General features: G+C 39.7%; 2 protein-coding genes across 2 annotated transcripts; both read right to left on the bottom strand.

The window, feature by feature from the left end:
- Positions 1 to 717: 717 nt before the first annotated feature.
- LOC148191108 (uncharacterized) lies at positions 718 to 5906 on the bottom strand. The gene is made up of 8 exons (XM_088101296.1): positions 5201 to 5906; positions 4739 to 5155; positions 4068 to 4429; positions 3832 to 3980; positions 3248 to 3747; positions 2627 to 2968; positions 1382 to 1933; positions 718 to 722 (listed from the first exon to the last, which is right to left on the bottom strand). The coding sequence occupies exons 1-8, from the start codon at positions 5904 to 5906 to the stop codon at positions 718 to 720; spliced, it is 3033 nt and encodes a 1010-aa protein (XP_087957422.1).
- A 6714-nt stretch (positions 5907 to 12620) lies between these two features.
- Positions 12621 to 15324, bottom strand: LOC124821043 (uncharacterized). The gene is made up of 2 exons (XM_047292848.2): positions 13582 to 15324; positions 12621 to 13007 (listed from the first exon to the last, which is right to left on the bottom strand). Exon 1 carries the CDS (start codon positions 15259 to 15261, stop codon positions 13588 to 13590), a length of 1674 nt encoding a protein of 557 aa, XP_047148804.2. The 5' UTR covers positions 15262 to 15324; the 3' UTR covers positions 12621 to 13007; positions 13582 to 13587.
- Positions 15325 to 15850: the final 526 nt, after the last annotated feature.

The raw sequence follows: 15850 nt of genomic DNA, 5'->3' as shown, positions 1-15850 counted from the left end.
TGATCTGTATTTCAAGGATGTTCGACACTGTCGGTCGACACAGATGGATGATCTGTATAAGGGTGTTCGACACTGTTGATCGACACAGATGAATGATCTGTATTTCAAGGATGCTCGACACTGTTGGTCGACACAGATGGATGATCTGTATAAGGGTGTTCGACACTGTTGATCGACACAGATGAATGATCTGTATTTCAAGGATGCTCGACACTGTCGGTCGACACAGATGGATGATCTGTATAAGGGTGCTCGACACTGTTGATTATAAGTTCTAAGTAAAAGACCTACATAGCTCATGCTCGACCAAAATCCTTCCCAAATGAAAGTCTTCCAATTCAAAGAAGTTTACTAGAACACCAAACGGTCGAGAACCGTTTAATGTCGGACATACGTTATCATAGGGAAGTTGATATTCAAGTTTCACTTACATTCTCTCGTTCCTAAGCATGTATATTTCGTATTCATACGTATCACTCATATCATACATTTCAACCAACATATATCATATTCATTCAGTAAAGCAACGTTCGACCATGCATACTCAATCGACATACATCTCATACATTCAGTTCATATCATGTTTACATACAACATACAAGTATAAATTAAATTACTAAGCTTCCCTTACCTGGATAGCAGTGTACTCCCGAAAAGCAGGGTTTTGTTCGACCTCTAACAGCGTTCTACCCTCAGGTTTTGCTCAAAAACTTTCACTTAATCTAAAACACCAGAAATCAGAAACAACTCAGACCTATAACCCATGCATGCAACTGAATCTTAGTTTGCATGTACTACAGAACAAACGTTCAGATCAACGTCCAGATTCGAGTGACTTACCGGTTACAGAACTAGGATCTGTTCGGTTCGGATTGAAGCTCACGGTGCCAGGAACGTTCCTACGGTTCTGAAACGTGATCGGAGAAGAAGGTGATGAGTTACAGTAAAGAGAAGGTGAAGGTTTCTAGAGGGAAGTTGCAGAAAACGAAAGGTTGGGTTCTGAGGAAGAAGATGAATGGTGCAGGTGAGAGAGAGAGTTTTCAAAAATTCTAGTTGTGTTAACTCACGTTCGGTCGACGAACGTCTCCCAAGTTGACACCTGCACACCGAACTCTGAAATGGGAAGCTTCTCCCGCGACAGGTTGCGTGTGTGCATTGCAGTGTTTGGTACGTTTTTAATGTTTCAGAGAAATGATGGGCGCGGCTTTTCCGTGTACGACAGAGAGGGAGGGGATCAGATTAGGTAGTGGGTTTTAATGGCTGAGAAATGATGTGGCGTGCATTAATGGTGAGGATGTCAGAAATTATCTTTGCTAAATATCAAGGGTCTTACATTCTCCCTAACTACAAAAATTTTCGTCCTCGAAAATTAAAAACTTACCCGTAAACAAGTGTGGGTACAAGTCCTTCATGGCGCTCTCCACTTCCCACGTTGAGTCACCAGTTCTTGCGTCCCATAACACTTTCACCATTCGAACAGCTTTCTTCTTGTAATATCTAGTATTGCTTTGTTCAATTCGCACAGGCTGCAACTCCAACGTTCGATCTGGGCGCAATTGGACGTCTTCCAACTCCAAAACATGAGAAGGGTTCGCTATGTACTTCCGGAGCTGGGAAACGTGGAAGACAGGATGAAGATTTGAGAGTTGAGGAGGTAATGCTAGCTCGTACGCTATTGGGCCAATCTTCCTTAGTATTTGATAGGGTCCGACGAACTTCGGGGATAATTTCTTTGGTCGCATAACTCTGCCGACTCCCGTGGTTGGATTCAGTCTAAGGAATACGTGATCGCCAGCTTGGAACTCTAACGGTCTTCTTCTCTTGTCGGCATAGGACTTCTGCCTGCTCCTCGACGTTTTCAACCTCTCCTGGATTACCTTCACTTTTTCTGTCGTCTGCTGGATCAGTTCGGGTCCAGTTAGCACGTTCTCTCCTTCCAGGAACCAGCAAAGTGGCGTTCGACACTTCCTCCCATAAAGTGCTTCAAACGGTGCCATTCCAATACTCGCCTGGAAACTGTTGTTGTACGTGAACTCCACTAGCGGCAGGACCTCATCCCAGGCGCCTAAGTGATCTAGGACACACGTCCTCAGTAAGTCTTCAAGCGTCTGGATGGTCCGTTCAGACTGGCCGTCCGTCTGAGGGTGATAAGCCGAACTCATTTGCAACTTACTACCGAGCTCGCTTTGAAGTGACTGCCAAAACCGTGAAGTGAACCTCGTGTCTCGGTCAGAAATTATGCTCGACGGCACTCCATGCAGACGAACAATTTCCTGAATGTAGAGCTTGGCCAGATTGGTCATCGACATCTTCAAATTTACTGCCAGGAAATGGGCGCTCTTCGTCAGTCGATCCACGATCACCCAAATTGAGTCATGATTCCTGATCGTACGTGGTAGGTGAGTCACGAAGTCCATGGATATGCTATCCCACTTCCATTCGGGAATCTCCAACTGCTGAAGTAAGCCGCCTGGTCGTTGGTGTTCAGCCTTTGCACGCTGGCAAGTTAAACATGATGCCACAAAACGAGCGACATCACTCTTCATTCCAGGCCACCAAAATGATTTCCGGAGGTCTTGATACATCTTGGTCATGCCAGGATGCATGCTAAGACGGCTGTGATGACCTTCCTCCAGAATAATTCTCTTCAGATCTCCATCATTCGGAATGCACGTCCGGCCCTTATAACGTAAGAAACCGTCCGTTCCAGTGTTAAACTCTTTGGCCTGATCCGTACCGAGGGCATCAAATATCTTCACTAACTCTTCATCCTCTCGTTGCTTCGTTCTGATCCGCTCAAACACGTCGCTGGATATTCTAAGGTTACAACACTTGATACTGTTCGACTCCAACTCAAATTGTAACCTTAGATCTCTAAAGCTTTCCACCAAACTCAGCTCGCGCACCATCATGGACGACACATGCACCACTTTTCTGCTTAGAGCGTCCGCTACCACGTTCGCCTTTCCTGGATGGTAGAGTAGCTCGAAATCATAATCCTTCAAGAACTCAAGCCACCTCCTCTGCCTCATATTCAACTCCTTCTGATCAAAGAGGTACTTGAGACTCTTGTGATCACTGAAAACTTGGAACGTGGATCCATACAAGAAATGCCTCCAAATCTTCAGTGCAAACACGACTGCTGCCAACTCTAAGTCGTGTGTGGGGTAATTCTTCTCGTGAATTTTTAGTTGTCGAGAGGCGTACGCCACTGCTCGTCTCTCTTGCATCAGCACATAGCCCAAACCTTGATGAGAGGCATCGCAATAGACTTCGAATGGTTTGGCAGTGTCTGGAATCGCTAAAACCGGAGCGCTCGTCAACCTCCGCTTAAGCTCCTGGAAACTCTCTTCACACCGATCGGTCCAAGCGAACGGGTGATCCTTGCGCGTGAGCTGTGTTAGTGGTGCTACTATCTTGGAAAATCCTTCAATGAAGCGTCGATAGTAGCCCGCGAGACCAACGAAACTCCTTACTTCCGTGACCGAACGCGGACTTTCCCATTCCATAACTGCTCGTACCTTTGCCGGGTCCACAGAGATTCCTTCAGCGGACACAACGTGTCCCAAGAACTGCACGCTCTTCATCCAAAATTCACACTTCGACAGCTTGGCGTACAATTCCTTCTCCTTCAACACTCCAAGCACAATCCGCAAGTGTTCTTCATGCTCTTCATGGCTCTTGGAGTAAATCAGGATATCATCAATGAAGACCACTACAAACTTGTCCAGATATGGTCGGAATATCCTGTTCATGTAGTCCATGAAGATTGCTGGCGCGTTCGTCACACCAAACGGCATCACTACATACTCGTAGTGTCCGTAACGAGACCTGAAAGCAGTCTTCTGGATGTCGCTCTCCTTCACCCTGATCTGATGATATCCCGAACGCAAATCAATCTTAGAAAACACCGTCGCCCCATGCAGTTGATCCAATAAATCATCTATCCTAGGCAGCGGGTACTTATTCTTGATGGTCAGCTTGTTCAATTGCCTGTAGTCTATACATAACCGAGAGCTGCCATCCTTCTTTTTCACCAAGAGCACAGGCGCTCCCCAAGGTGATACGCTCGGCCTGATAAAGTTCTTCTCTATTAGCTCTTTAATCTGCTTTTTGAGTTCAACCAGTTCTGCAGGCGCCATCCGATATGGTTGAACAGAGATAGGTGCTGCTGTCGTCACCAAGTCAATAGTGAATTCAATTTCACGAACCGGAGGCAGCCCAGGGATATCTTCCGGAAAAACATCAGGGAATTCGTCCACTACCTTGGACGATCGTTCCTCATTCGCGTTCACAACTTCACTGTCTTCGTGTGTCATGATGAGGAAACAGCTGTCGCCTTCCATAATATCTTCCTTCAGTTGACCGAGCGTCACTGAAAGAACTTCCTCTACTTCACCAGGAAAGATTAATTTCTTCGCTCCACAATCTATGAGAATGCGATTGGTATTCAGCCAATCCATTCCCAAAATTACCTCTAATTCTTTTAGAGGCAAACATATGAGGTTCACCTTGTATCTATGCCCTTCTACCTCAATAGGACACCTAACACACACAGTAGATGTCCTGATCTCACTAGCTGCTGGGATCGACACCACCAGATCAAACTGCATCTCGCTCTCAGCTATTCCCAACTTATCAACGCACGCCTTCGAGATGAAGGAGTGTGTCGCCCCCGAATCAAACAACACACAACATTGCTTTCCATAAATCAAGCAGGTACTGGTGATGAGCGTACCTGAACTCGCTGCTTCCGCTCCAGTAATGGCATACACACGCCCGACAGCTTGGGCTCGACCACCTCTCCCTTGTTGGTTCCTTCCAGCGTTCGGCGGCCTCATAACAGCGCGTCCGCCAATATTGCATTCACTCTCCAGATGCCCATTTCTTCTACATCGAGTGCAGAATTTTCCTCCCATCAGCTGTGGGCAGGAAGAACGGTAGTGTGGTCCCCCACACTGGAAACAAGTTACGTTCACCTGTCCAGACTGTCCGACAGGAACGATTGCTTGTGATCCGCCTGCATGAGATGGTTGACTAGGACGAGCGTACGGAGTCCTCCTCTGAACCATACCTCCCCTGGACACTATCGGTCCCCTACTCACTTGTTGTTGTTTCTTATGTCGTTCAGCTTCCGCCATGTTCTTCTCCAACACTTTGGCCCTCTCAACCATGGCAGGAAACGTTCTTATGCACAAACTTGAAATCATAACTTTCAATTCACTCCTTAGGCCGTTCTCAAACTTCCGACATTGCCACTCTTCACTGGTGGCCATAGTATTGAACCTCACCAAGTGCTTGAACTTATTTGTATATTCTGAAACCGACATTCCCCCTTGCCCCAGTTGCAAAAATTCCACTTCTTTAGCAAAACGAACGCTATCCGGGAAGTACTCCTCATAGAATTTGCTTCTGAAAACTTCCCAAGTAACAGGTCTGTGAGCGTCCGTCAGTATAGCTTTCGCGCTCGACCACCAATGGCTTGCTTCTCCAGTAAGCAAATACTCCGTGAAAGCCAAACGATTCTCATCTGGACACCTCTTAGCATTGTAAATTCGTTCCATATCCTGCAGCCACTGATCTGCCTCATCCGGAAGACCCTTCCCACTAAACTTGGCCGGATGGTGTTGAAGAAAATTTTCCAAACTCCACTCGGTATGATGAACAGCATTGGAAGAGGACGCTCCCGGCGTGCCTCTGGTGGCGGCAATGAGTTCCATTAATTGTCTCTGAGTAGCTTCGGAGTTCTCGCGTGCGGCCTCAAGACTTCTTAAAGCAGCTGCGTTCTGCTCCATTAGTGTAGCATTTTGTTGTTGCAACCGTTCGATCACGGTTTCCAACAATCTGGCACTGTCGGTCGTATCCGATCCATTGGGTGGTGGAGGAGGAGGAAGTCTAGGCGCCATTTGTTCTCTGAGCCAGAGAAAAACGAACGTTAGTGATGTGTAAGAGTTAAAACAATAACTCACCAAACATATAATAAGCACACAGCAAAAACACAGTGCACTCATATCCTACAGTGTCCTTTTTATAGAACAAAACTGCTCTGATACCACTAATGTAACATCCCAAAATATAGTGATAACCATAATCAGAATTAATTACATTAATCATTAAAACAGTGCAGTCTTTACAAAAAGATACGAGGTCCAAAACGTCGAACGGCTTAAAATACAAAATGTAATGTAGCCGACGGTATCCAAATTCTAAGACTAAACAAAAACACTAACAGCTACTACATGTCGAGCACTCTAGGGCTCGACCTTGATCCCTACTTCAACCGGATCAACATCTTCCGAAATTTCTTCTGCCAGCGCCTCTTCCAGCAGCTCACTTCCATCTGCTCCCATCCACATGGATGATCATCGCAAGGACAAGACGGACGTACAAAGACAATCGACAACACAAAGAAGAGAACACAGGGTAAGCTTATGTAATTTAATTCATACATTAAAGTATCAATTCAATCCAGTCAAACATACCAGAATGATTCAACATAAATAAATAAACAAATATCCAACAACTATTTCTAGACGGACCGTCCGGACTGTATGAATCTGTGTAGCTACAGGCGTCCTTGCACCCGAGTGGTGTAGTAACTGGGATACACTCGACAGCTGCCACTCGAGGTTAGTCCGTTTCTTACGTCGCCCATGTTAACTTATGGACTAAGGACCTCCTGCCATTCCCACGCATGAATTACTCTCCTCTACGTGAAGATGAGTCTCACGGAATATCAGGATGGACCAAGCCAGCATTAGCATGCCCACAGTCATACTTTACAAAATTCCATATTCAATATATGTGAGTCGTTCCTCCTTGGAACGCTCGTACAAAATTCATAAACATTTAATCATCTCATATAATGTTCATCATTCAAAATCTTTCACCTTTATTTTCATTTTTGTCTTTCAGTCCGAGTACGTAAATATTGAACTTTCAGCCCTCTTTATAACGAGGACAAACGTGAGGAACGAGACTGAAGAATTTACCCCGTTCCAAAATAAAGTAATACCGACTACCAGATAGATGAACGACCTGTGTTAACACGGGTGCTCGAAACTGTCGGTGGACCCAAATGGACGACCTATATTAAGAAGGTTGCTCGACACTGTCGGTCGACACAAATGAATGATCTGTATTATCAAGGGTGCTCGACACTGTCGGTCGCTACAGATGAATGATCTGTATAAGGGTGCTTGACATTGTTGATCGACACAGATGAATGATCTGTATTTCAAGGATGCTCGACACTGTCGGTCGACACAGATGGATGATCTGTATAAGGGTGCTCGACACTGTTGATCGACACAGATGAATGATCTGTATTTCAAGGATGCTCGACACTGTCGGTCGACACAGATGGATGATCTGTATAAGGGTGCTCGACACTGTTGATCGACACAGATGAATGATCTGTATTTCAAGGATGTTCGACACTGTCGGTCGACACAGATGGATGATCTGTATAAGGGTGTTCGACACTATTGATCGACACAGATGAATGATCTGTATTTCAAGGATGCTCGACACTGTTGGTCGACACAGATGGATGATCTGTATAAGGGTGTTCGACACTGTTGATCGACACAGATGAATGATCTGTATTTCAAGGATGCTCGACACTGTCGGTCGACACAGATGGATGATCTGTATAAGGGTGCTCGACACTGTTGATTATAAGTTCTAAGTAAAAGACCTACATAGCTCATGCTCGACCAAAATCCTTCCCAAATGAAAGTCTTCCAATTCAAAGAAGTTTACTAGAACACCAAACGGTCGAGAACCGTTTAATGTCGGACATACGTTATCATAGGGAAGTTGATATTCAAGTTTCACTTACATTCTCTCGTTCCTAAGCATGTATATTTCGTATTCATACGTATCACTCATATCATACATTTCAACCAACATATATCATATTCATTCAGTAAAGCAACGTTCGACCATGCATACTCAATCGACATACATCTCATACATTCAGTTCATATCATGTTTACATACAACATACAAGTATAAATTAAATTACTAAGCTTCCCTTACCTGGATAGCAGTGTACTCCCGAAAAGCAGGGTTTTGTTCGACCTCTAACAGCGTTCTACCCTCAGGTTTCACTCAACAACTTTCACTTAATCTAAAACACCAGAAATCAGAAACAACTCAGACCTATAACCCATGCATGCAACTGAATCTTAGTTTGCATGTACTACAGAACAAACGTTCAGATCAACGTCCAGAGTCGAGTGACTTACCGGTTACAGAACTAGGATCTGTTCGGTTCGGATTGAAGCTCACGGTGCCAGGAACGTTCCTACGGTTCTGAAACGTGATCGGAGAAGAAGGTGATGAGTTACAGTAAAGAGAAGGTGAAGGTTTCTAGAGGGAAGTTGGAGAAAACGAAAGGTTGGGTTCTGAGGAAGAAGATGAATGGTGCAGCTGAGAGAGAGAGTTTTCAAAAATTCTAGTTGTGTTAACTCACGTTCGGTCGACGAACGTCTCCCAAGTTGACACCTGCACACTGAACTCTGAAATGGGAAGCTTCTCCCGCGACAGGTTGCGTGTGTGCATTGCAGTGTTTGGTACGTTTTTAATGTTTCAGAGAAATGATGGGCGCGACTTTTCCGTGTACGACAGAGAGGGAGGGGATCAGATTAGGTAGTGGGTTTTAATGGCTGAGAAATGATGTGGCGTGCATTAATGGTGAGGATTTCAGAAATTATCTTTGCTAAATATCAAGGGTCTTACATATGTCCATTCAAGTAGTAATTAATGTAAAACGGCTTCAAATCAATGTTTTCACAGTAATTAGTGTAATATGTGGATTTTTTTCTAATATTATTTTTATATTTTTCGTTTTCAAATATGTAAGTGAAAAGATCTAAACATTATGAATACAGCTCAATAAATTATAATATTTATTTAAAATAATAATTACCGAAATTTAACAAATAACTTTATCTGCAACTACATTACATCTAAACTAAAATCCAATTAATCATAAACACAACTAATATTAAAGATTACTCTAAGGACCAGATAGATGTATTAAAATAATGAGATTGAACAATTAGTGTTAAAATAAGCTAACAATATAAATAGAGTTTTAAAACACTCAGCTCATTATATCAGTACGTTCTATTTCTCTAAAAACTTTATTCTCTATCTTTTCTCCTCCTTCTCTCTAAAATTTCTCACCAGTGGTTCGTCTAATCGGCGATCCAGAGCTTTCTAGGCGATCCTGTGATCAAGGGTTTCCTTTTCCACCGATCAATTTCGTGGTTAGAGTGGGTAAGTTTTGTTTCCCAAATTCTCATGAATTTATGTATTTTCTGGTACATGCAAACACTATTTTGTTTGCATGTGTTCATCAGCTCTTCTTTTGGGTTTTGATTCTGTTTCTGGTTCGGTGGTTGGTTTCCTTTCACCGATTCAAAGTCTGTAGGTTGTCCTAGGATGACTTGCGGTTTAGTAAAACTGTGGAGAAATTTTAATCTGTCAAGTTGCTTTGAGGTAAGGGAAGCTATTTAATTTAATTAATTTGGTTATGATATATGAGAATGATGGTGGATGTGATTGTATGTATTAGAAAATTGAATGTTTGTATGTTCGGTATTGTTTTGTGGACTATTAACTGTTGTGGCCATGTTTGATTTCGGTTCTGCAAAATTATAGTTACTGTGCCGAATGAATTGTGAGGAAGTGGAGTAGTGAAAAGGGGAAATTTGTATCAGGAGTGGTTTCGGTTTGTAAGGATAATCTAGGTAAGTTGTTTAGGGCCTATTAGAACCCTTAAGTCCTTCTAAAATGTGTAAGAAGTAGGAAAACATATTTTGGATCTTTGAGTTGTGGATTATGCAGAATTTGAATTAAAATATGGTATGAGACTCTTTGGAATGATGTTAGAAAGATTTAGGTACTCTTGGATAGGTGTAAAATTTGATGTGTTCATAATTCAGCTAAGTTTTTGCAGAATTATGCATAAAACTGAGGGTTCGCTGTTGGCCGCTCGGTCATGCACTGATTTGGTCGTTCGGCCTTGTTCTACACTCGGTCATTAACTAGGTTCGATCTCTTTGGAGTCCTCCCAAGTCATGACCATTCGGCCTTAGTAGCGCTCGGTCTCGGTAGTGCTTGTTCCGAACTAGCGCTCGGTCTCGGTAGTGCTTGTTTTGTACTAGCACTCGATCTCGGTAGTGCTTGGTCTTGTACTAGCACTCGGTCTTGGTAGTGCTCGGTCTTGCGCTGGTACTTGGTTTGGTATTGGTGTTCGGTCTTAACTACATTCGGCCTCTGGTGGGCCTTACCTGTTAACGACCGTTCGGTCTCTCTTAGTGGTCGGTCCTAAATAGTGTACGACCACTCCTTTAAGTCTTATCTGTTATGAACCGTTCGGTCTCCACCAGTCACAAAGTGTTCAGTCTAAGCCGATAGTGTTCGACATAAGATGAAAACGTTCGATTTAACTCTAGATTTCGGTTGTTCTAATATTCGGCCCTAAAACTATGTTCGACTCATGCTTGAGTCTTACTCTTAAATGACCGTTTGATCATGTTAGTATGTAGGGAAAGTTTATCCCGTTCAATCTTGTTGATAGGTTATGTTGATCTTTTTCGTTCGGTCGTGTTCAAGAATGGTGGTTGTTTTACTGTTTAGTTTGATTATACTTAAATGTGATGGATGAGGAAGTATGTTGGTATTGAAGTATGGTATGATAATTCTAATGTAATGTGAAGGTATGATGAGATACTTATAATATGGATATGAAAGAGTATTCCAGGGAGGAATATCTCAAGATTGGTTATGGAATGGTAAAGTATGAATGTGGTTATGCTTAGCTGGCGTTTATCGTGATATTCTATGATTACTCATTCTCAAGTAGAGAGGAGTAAATCATGTGTGAGAATGACAGGAGGTCCTAGTCCATAAGGTGAACTTGGGCGAGGTATAACAGACTAACCTCGGGTGGCAACTGTTGAGGGCATCCCAACTACTACATCATCGGGTGTAAAAACGTCGTAGCTACACAAAATTCATACAGTCCGAACAGTCAGAGTAAAGCGGTCGGTTATTGCATGCATTGCTGTATGGTTATGGTTGGAAATGTATGATTGGTTGTTGCATGATTGACCTATTGATTTATATCGGATTTATGTGAATTATATGTTTTACTGAATTAATTAAATTACATAAGCTTACCCTACTTTCTAGTCTTGTCATGTTATCCGTTCGGTCGTCCTTGTCATTACAATGATCACCCTGTGGGTGTGAGCAGAAGATATTGAGGGTTCTTTAGCGCATGCACTGGCTGGAGAGGATGATTTTCATTAAGAGTAAGACCATTCGGTCTTGTACCTGTTTTTGCAGTTAGTATAGGACCGTTTGGTTTAATACACTATTTGTAGGACTGTTCGGTCGATACACCTCTTGTATGACCGATCAGTCTGTTTTTATAATTTGTATTAGTGTATGTTTTTGTAAAGTTTTTAATTTATGGTTATTTTAGGATAACTGTGAATTAACTTTATTTTCTGTAACTGTTCTATTTTATTGTAAATGGTGTTTTATTTTATTGTAAATGTAAGAACTTTTAAGTATAATTTATAGCTATATTTTTGGGATATTACAGTTACTGAACGAGAACCACCATTAATTTCTAATACTTAAAAATATACTATTAATTTACAATGAAGTTCTTCAATAGACTTATATCCAATGATTATTGATAAAAGAAAACTTATAACAAACATGATATATGTATTCTTTTTTTTATAATAGAATATTTGAAACCTAAATAAATATGTTATTTTAGAAAATGTGTAGTATTATATTACCAATAACAATGAAAATTCGCATTAGTTATGGTCTACATTCAATGTATTATAATAGTCATATATTATTACTTTTTACATATTAAATGTTTTAGAAGAGATTTAACATGAATTATGGGTTGACCAAGTGAATTTAGTACATAAGACATTGCATACACTAACAATGCTAAGAAGAGGAAAAAGAGTAAAAGTCATTATTAATTTACAACAAGATGAATTGAAAATCCATATTAATATTGCAGTTAAAACATAATTAATCTTGTATTACAAGTTCTTGTTTGCACATGACTTTCCATCACTACTAGAATTTTCCACACTTCATAGATATTTTCTTAAGATTTCTTACAAAAGTTAAGAAAAGTGTTTTTTTTTTCTATTTTTCTTATGAATTTTAATCGGAAAGTAAAGATAATTAATTATCTTGAAATTAAAAAATTCACTAGAAATTTGTTACAAATTTTTTATGCGAATTGTTTATGGAAAATATTCGCAGCGAATTTTCGTCCAAAAAAAGATTCACAGCAGTTTTTCGTTTCAAAAAATCAATCCAAAAACAACATATACTTTTTTTTTTACAAATTTAAATTTCACAAATAATTTTCTTGCGTGTTTTTAAATTCACAAGTAATTTCTTGCAAAAAAATTCGAATTATATCAAATTAATTACCTCAACTCTTTATTGCATATGGACTCTGCTATTCTTTCTTCCCCTCACTTTTTAATTTCCATTTTAGTATAACCCACTGCATAATTCCTATCAACAATAATATTACATTAATTAGAACAAAACCCTTTTTACTTCTTTTTGATAGAGGCTAAAATTTTCTCGTTTCAATATATAGTAAAAAGCCATAAACTCTTCAAGGCCACTTAAAAATTCATTTGTTTATGCCTCTCCCATTGACACGATTTATAGGGAACAATACAATGAAGAGAATTGCAACAGCTTATCTGAGAGACCATTAAAACTGAAGTTAGCTCAGAAACACACAGTAGTGAAGGAGAAGAGATATGTCAAATTTCCCAGTTATATATCTGCAAATTGGTTTGAATCAAGATGAAATCTGACCCCATTCTTTAATAGACCTAATGTAGAATGGATTGAACCAGTTAGGCAATTATTATGGAGAGACAATGTATCCAATTGTGCTAAATTACCAAGTTCTGGTCGTATTGAACCTGCAATTAATCCAGTGAGAGTAAGAAATAGACATTTGAGATTCTGCAATTGCAAGAATTCAGAAAGACTTAAAAGTTCTTTAGGCATAGACATATCAGGAAGATGATTATTGCCAAGGTTAAGATCCCTAAGCTTCGTAAGTGTGCTTATTCTTTGTGAATGGTTCCTTGAAGTGCAACGCTGAAGGCCCTAAAGAAAAAATATATTTGGTCTCTGACAAACATGAATGGGGAATATCAAACAGTTGGAAATAAAAAAAAAATCATCAGATTTTAGACATAAGGAGGGAGATCACAATTTTGGTCTTGAAAATACAATAAAATCATTGATTTCAACCTTTTTACTAATCAGTTAAACAAATTCTACAAGTAAAATGTAATGTCAAAGGAAACAGAAGATCCATAGCAATCAAAATGCAGAGTAGAAAATAAAAATACATCAACCCTTGACTAGGAAAACATCAGCAACAGATGTTACAACCTAAACCAACTCATCTAATACAAAATTTACAAACCATTCATGCACATTCTATGACAAACACAAATGTAACTTGTTATTCAAATAAGGTGTCACCTTTCATCATTTCAACAAGTCTCTAGAGATCATTTCGTGCAAAAATTTCTCTGCCTTTTCAGTCTCGTTCTTCTTAAAGAGAGCAGAGATGATTGTTTCAAAAGTTATAACATTAGATAAACAACCACTGTCTTCCATTTTGGACCACAAGGTCAATGCCTCATCAAGCAAATCCTTTTTACAAAGACCACTTATCATAACATTATAAGTACAGATGCTGGGATTGTGACCTTTATTCAATAGATCTTGAAAAATCACTTGTGCATTTTTAAGTCTCCCCCCTCTACACATGCCGTCAATAAGTATTGTTGCAGTGTACATATTGGGCTGAACTCCATTCTCTCTCATTTCCCTCAATAATTCAACTGCGTTGTCTAGACGATGATTTTTGCATAATCCATCAATCAAGGAATTATGAGTGACTATGTCTGCTTGTTGATTTCTATCACGCATCTCACGAAAAAGATCCCAAGCATGAGAGATTCTTCCAGTTTTGCATAAACCATCAATAAGAGTATTGTAAGTCACAGTATTTGGAACTATATTCCTTTTGTGCATTTCTTGAAAGAGATTTATGGCCTCATCCACCCTTTCGTTCCTTATGAGTCCATTTATCATGATATTGTAGGTCCTAACACTAGGACTCACTCTCATGTGGGTCATTGCATTGAATACTTGTTTTGCATTCTTCACTTTATTAACTAAGTAATACCCATCCATTAGAGCATTAAAGCTAACAACATTAGGTTTCACGTAAGCTTTCACCATCACACCTAATACATTCTTGGCTTCTCCTAGCTTTCTTTCCTTACACAATGCATCAATCAATATAGTATAGGTATAAACATCTGGTCTGATGCTATTTGATAGCATTTCATTTAGGAAACCAAATGCTACTTCTACCTGTCCCAGTAAGCAAAAGCCATAAATTAGAATACTATAAGTAACAACATTAGGAGAAATTCCCTTAATAATCATCTCAGAATACAAATCATAAGCTTCTTCTGGACGTTTCTCTTTTAACAGAGAGTCAATAATGATAGTGTACATTACTGTTGATTGACCTTGAATACTTCTGAGCAATTTGATCGCGGCTTCAGTTTCTCCTATTTTGCTCAATCCATTGATCAGAGTCCCGTAAGTAATTTGGTTGAGTGGAAATCCTAGTGCTACTACTTTGTCGTGAAGGTTGAGGGCTTCCTTGACCTCACCCTTATCACAGAGACCTCTGATGAGTGTATTTAAGGTTATGGCATCTGAATGATAACCCCGTTTGAGAATCTTGGCAAATACAGAGAAAGCGAAAGCCAATTTGTCTAAGTGACAGAAACAATTGATGAGGAGATTGAGAGTAACAAGGTTATTGTGAATTCCCTTGAGCTCCATTTGCTTAATGAGAGAAATAGCAGTAGGGTAACGCTTCATCCTCACAAGAAATCCCAAAATCTTTCCAAATTCGAAGATGGGAGGAACATGACGCTGATGAAGCAAGCGATTGAATTGTGAGACGGCGTCGTCGTGTAAGGAAGTTTGAGAGTGAGAGCAAAAGAGGGAATTGTGCATTGGAAGAAAAGGAGGAAACTTGGCAATGGAAGGAAGAAGAGAAAACCTAACACTTCTTGAGAGCCACATCTTTGCTGCAAACAATAGTATCGAATTCTTCAAATGGACATTAAACATTTAAATGTGATTTTTTTTTTGTTTTTTATTTTTTTAATTTTAATGAAATGCTCACATATAATCTGTCATCCTTAATATTTTATATTTAATTTGATATTTATATTAATTATTTTTGTTTAATTTACTCACATATTTTTTTAAACTAAATAATTTGTTTCTTCGGTAAATTAAGATTATATTTAACTTTTATATAAGTATTATATAAATATTTTATTAATATTTAATTTTTATTAAATATTTTTAATTTTAAGTTAAAGTTGATTTAAAATGAAATTTTTAAAGATAACAAATAACACGATTTATTTTAAAATTTTAAAAGTATAATTCAAAGTTATTTACTAATTTAGATATTTAGAGGTAAATAGAACGTAGAAAATATTTAATTTAAATCTTAGAAAAAGTCAAAGGGATAATATAAAAAGAAAACTGTACTATAGGATACCTAGTCCACCAATGGACGACCGATAACCCAGGCGACCTGACGACAATTAATAAGGATATGCAATGCAGAGCCTTCTCACGGTCGTAAGGTCGCACGCTTAAATGTTGATGTCGACCACTTGGTGATCGACAACCAAACAGTGATGTC

This window comes from Vigna umbellata, chromosome 11 (assembly GCF_029865625.1).
Source record: "Vigna umbellata cultivar VRB3 chromosome 11, Vumbellata_1.0, whole genome shotgun sequence".
Classification (NCBI taxonomy): domain Eukaryota; kingdom Viridiplantae; phylum Streptophyta; class Magnoliopsida; order Fabales; family Fabaceae; genus Vigna; species Vigna umbellata.
This window is presented reverse-complemented; position numbering and strand designations above follow the sequence as displayed.

Excerpts from the sequence above, each read along its gene's own strand:
- LOC148191108 (XM_088101296.1), bottom strand. The coding sequence starts at position 5,906 with ATGGCGCCTAGACTTCCTCCTCCTCCACCACCCAATGGATCGGATACG. Across the intron at positions 3,748-3,831 it reads ATCCAGAAGACTGCTTTCAG|GATATTCCGACCATATCTGG; the intron begins GTCTCGTTACGG and ends CTACATGAACAG. Across the intron at positions 1,934-2,626 it reads GAGAATTATTCTGGAGGAAG|GAGAGAACGTGCTAACTGGA; the intron begins GTCATCACAGCC and ends GGTTCCTGGAAG.
- LOC124821043 (XM_047292848.2), bottom strand. The coding sequence starts at position 15,261 with ATGTTTAATGTCCATTTGAAGAATTCGATACTATTGTTTGCAGCAAAG.